Source organism: Mandrillus leucophaeus, unplaced genomic scaffold, assembly GCF_000951045.1.
Source record: "Mandrillus leucophaeus isolate KB7577 unplaced genomic scaffold, Mleu.le_1.0 Scaffold651, whole genome shotgun sequence".
Classification (NCBI taxonomy): domain Eukaryota; kingdom Metazoa; phylum Chordata; class Mammalia; order Primates; family Cercopithecidae; genus Mandrillus; species Mandrillus leucophaeus.
In genome coordinates this window covers 324,628-328,487 of record NW_012107042.1, presented here as the reverse complement: position 1 = coordinate 328,487, position 3,860 = coordinate 324,628, and the positions used below count along the sequence as shown (strand labels likewise).

At 57.4% G+C, this 3,860-nt stretch overlaps 1 protein-coding gene across 1 annotated transcript in view; it reads right to left on the bottom strand.

Moving 5' to 3' along the window:
- Positions 1 to 2,601, bottom strand: part of NATD1 (N-acetyltransferase domain containing 1) — a 5,598-nt gene extending 2,997 nt beyond the window's left edge. The window contains exons 1-2 of the mRNA XM_012001183.1: positions 2,586 to 2,601; positions 521 to 639 (exon numbers count right to left, since the gene is read on the bottom strand). Of these exons, the coding sequence (XP_011856573.1) occupies positions 521 to 639; positions 2,586 to 2,601 (135 nt within the window). The remainder of the gene's footprint in view (positions 1 to 520; positions 640 to 2,585) is intronic.
- Positions 2,602 to 3,860: the final 1,259 nt, after the last annotated feature.

Here is a 3,860-nt window from a genome sequence, read left to right as displayed (position 1 = left end):
GATGATCCCCACAGACTGGTCCAGTACACAAGGAAAAAACACATCACCTCTCCCCAGGGAGGTACAAGCCCCCATGCCCCAGGCAGCACGGAGGGCAAAGGTTGCCTGCAATTCTCCTGGTGGGGTGGGGGTGGAGGAGGGAAGCCTGCCGAGGGCCCAGCTAAGTCCCAGCAGCAGCCCTCGGGGCCTGCTTTGCTCTGGCTGTAACTCCCTTCCCCAAGCCCAAACCTCTCTTCAGACAGCCTGGGATTTGGGATTCCCTGAGGATGAAGGGGCTGGGGGCAGGAATGGGGCTCCCACGAAGCACCTGCCACACAGGAGGTGTGTAAGGATCCTGGAGGCTCAGCCACGCCAGGGTCTTGAACAGGAGCCTGGGCCCAGAAAGGCTGCCACCGGCCCGGAGAGGACCCAGGGCCAAGAAGCAGGCTGAACTGGCCACCAGGGCCACCGTCTCCTCTGAGGGAGGGTGGCAGCCCCCACGTCCCCGCTCCCGCCTGGCCCTGCCGCCTGCCTACCCTACCTTGGCGAGGTGCTTGGCGATGCCACGCCCACGGTAGGCATCTGGGACCTCGGTGTGCTGCAGGTCCACGATCCGCTTGCCCACGTACTCATAGAGCAGGACGGCCCGGTCATGACATCCTGGGGGTTGTGGAGACAAGTAAGCCTATGCTGACTCCCATCCCAGTGGACTCAGGGGCAGAGGCTGGGGTGGAGGGACAGGCATCGGGGGCCATTCAACTGCTACAGCTAAATCCTGAATAACCTCTCGGCGCCTCAGTCCCCTCATCCATAAAGTGGGGATACAATAAAATGTCCTTCATAGGGTGGTTTGGAGAATTAAATGAGGTAACCTCTGTGACATGCTTACAGCAGTGCTTAGAACACCTGAACCTCTGCTACTACGTCAGTCTTAGCATCCCAGAGCCCTACCACCCCTTCTGTAGCCCTGCTCTCTGCATCCCCAACCCACCACACCCCCGGATCTGGCCCCAGGACCCAGCATGGGACACAGAACAGGGCTCAGCAAATCTGCGACTAAGGCAGAGCATGAAGAGACAAGAGAGGCAGCGCTGTGCCACGCATCAGGACCACCTGCTGGACCCTGACCGAGATGCAGCAGGCAAGATCAGAGGCCCGTGGCAGAGTCCATGACGCTGGACACGGGAGACAGTAACAAATGCGTCTTCACACTCCACCAGGCCTGCCAGGCCTGGAGCTCACCAGTCCACCCCAAACTCCTGCTGGGCAAACAATGAACTGAAGTTTTTCCTAACCACAGTTTTCAGTGTCTCATCTGTTTGCCTGTCCACCTACCCATGCATCCATCGACCCACCCATCCACTTATCCATCCACCAAATGTTTCCTGAGCCCCAGGTACTGTTTCAGATGCTGGGAATATAGCAGCAAACAAGCCAGACAAGGAGTCCTACCCCCATGAAACCGAAACGGGAGAAAGAATAAACATGAAAAGCAAGTGGATGGGTAGGATGCCAGGGAATGGGGGCAGGTGAAGACAGGAAGGAGAGGGCACCAGCCATTCTGAGGGAACGGTGTTCTGGGCAGAGGGAACAGCCAGTGCAAAGGCTCTGAGGCAGGAGTGGGCCTGAATGAGGGGCAGCTGGAGTGGGGTGGGCGAGGGGAAGGGCAGAGATGGGGGCAGGGAGGTGATAGGGCAGGTCCTGCAGAGCCTCCTAAGCCTTCTGAGCTGGGCGCCACTGGAAGCCCCTCAGCAAAGGGACGGATGCGATTCACGGATCCTGCTGCCACTGTGGGGAGAACGGATGGGGAGCAGGGGCAGGGAGCCCGGAGGGTGAAGATGGAACACAGACCAGGGCGGGGGCAGTGTGGCTGTGTGGAGCAGTGTTTTCACTGGATGGTATCTGAAAGTGTAACCAGCAGGATTTACTGATGGCTCGGATGTGGTCGAGCAGGGAAAGGGGAGTCTAGGATAACACTGAGGTTTCTAGTTTCAGGGAGCGCCAAGTGTGTGAATGAAATAAACAAGCTGGGAGGGGGCCGTCAGGGAGGCCCCTCCAATGGAGAGGAAGTCACCGTGCCCAGCTCAGTGGCCCTCCGTCTCTCCTTTGATTCTCCCCGAAGCCTCTGAGTTGAGAGGGGAGTGCCGGGAAGGTGGTGCAGGGGCATGGCCAGGGCAAAGGTTCCAAGGTGGGAGACTCAACACGCTGGCACTAAAAGAAGACATTCATCGCCACGTGTCTTTCTCCACTCTTTAAAAGCACGCTGTGTTTCACGTGCTTTAACTTCAAAGCCCCAGAGAATCTGCCCCTAAAGCCTGCGCTGGGTGACACGAGGGGAAGGCTGACGGGCCAAGAGGTCCAACCACTAGTCCAGGGCCACCGGAACCGGGGCCAACGGCAGCAAGGAGGCTTTCTGGCCCTTGGTCTCTCCTTTGATTCTCCCCAAAGCCTCAGGAGATGGCTACAATTCATCTCCCCATTTCCAGAGGAGGAACTACTGAGATCCAGGGATCCAAGTCACACAGCAGGCCGAGATGACGCTGGAGCCCAGGCCTGCAGGTCCTGAGCCACAGCCATTCGTTCTGCTCCACCAACACACCTGCTACGTCCTGCATCTGCCATCGCCTAGGCATTTCCCTCTGACCGATGCCCTTTCCCCGTTCCTGCCAGACCCAGCTGAGGGTTCCCCAGCCCCACTCCCCTCATGCCTGCAGCCCCGCCCCCGCACCGGCCCTGCTGCCCCCTCCTTGTGGGCCTGACTGTCCTTCTGTGGACTGTGCCTGCCACCCTGGCCAAGGCCCAGCTGTGGCCACTGCCGCCTGTCCTGGCTGCAGAGCAAGGGATGTGGTTCTTGGCTCCCCACCTGCTGGGGTTAATTCAACTCACCCAGGACAGGCGAGCAGAGAGAGGAGGCTATTTTGAGACTGACCCGGTCACCAAGGGAGCTGCCTACCTAACCTGGCCATTTAATTACCCCAGGCTCATGAAGGGCCTACTATGTTCCAGCAGGGTTTGGGCTGCAGGGCAGGCAGCAGTGACCAAAACTGATGAAACTCTTCCTCATGGATCTTACCTACTGAGGAAGACACATAATAAGTAATATAATCATAAATAATACAGGGGCCGGGCACGGTGACTCATGCCTGTAATCCCAGCACTTTAGGAGGCAGAGGTAGGAGGATCGCTTGAGCCCAGGAGCTGGAGACCAACCTGGGCAACATGATGACCCAGTCTCTACAAAAATAAAAATAAAAGTTGGCCAGGCACAGTGACCCACTCCTATAATCCCAGCACTTTGGGAGGCCAAGGCGGGCGGATCACCTGAGGTCAGGAGTTCGAGACCAGCCTGGCCAACGTGGTGAAAGCCCATCTCTACTAAAGATACAGAAATTAGCTGGGCGTGGTAGCGGGTACTTATAATCCCAGCTACTTGGGAAGCTGAGGCAGGAGAATCACTTGAACCCGGGAAGCGGAGACTGCAGTGAGCCGAGACCGCACCATCGCACTCCAGCCTGGGCAACAAGAGCAAAACTCCATCTAAAAAAAAAAAAAAAAAAGGGTAGCTGAGCATGGCGGTACACACCTATGGTCCCAGCTATTTGGGAGGCTGAGACCGGAGGATCACTTGAGCCCAGGAGTTTGGGGCTGCAGTGATATATGATTGTATCACTGCACTCCAGCCTGGGTGAGAATGAGACCCTGTCTCTAAATACATACATACATACATCACAGGTGATAAGCTGACAGGTGCCAAGGATCACTACACAGCAGAGGAGGGGTGGGTGGGGAGGGGCAGGGCTGCCACTGTAAAGAGGGCATACAGGGACCCCAAAGGAGATGTGGGGTATGAGCCATCCACTGGCGAGAACAGCATGTGCAAA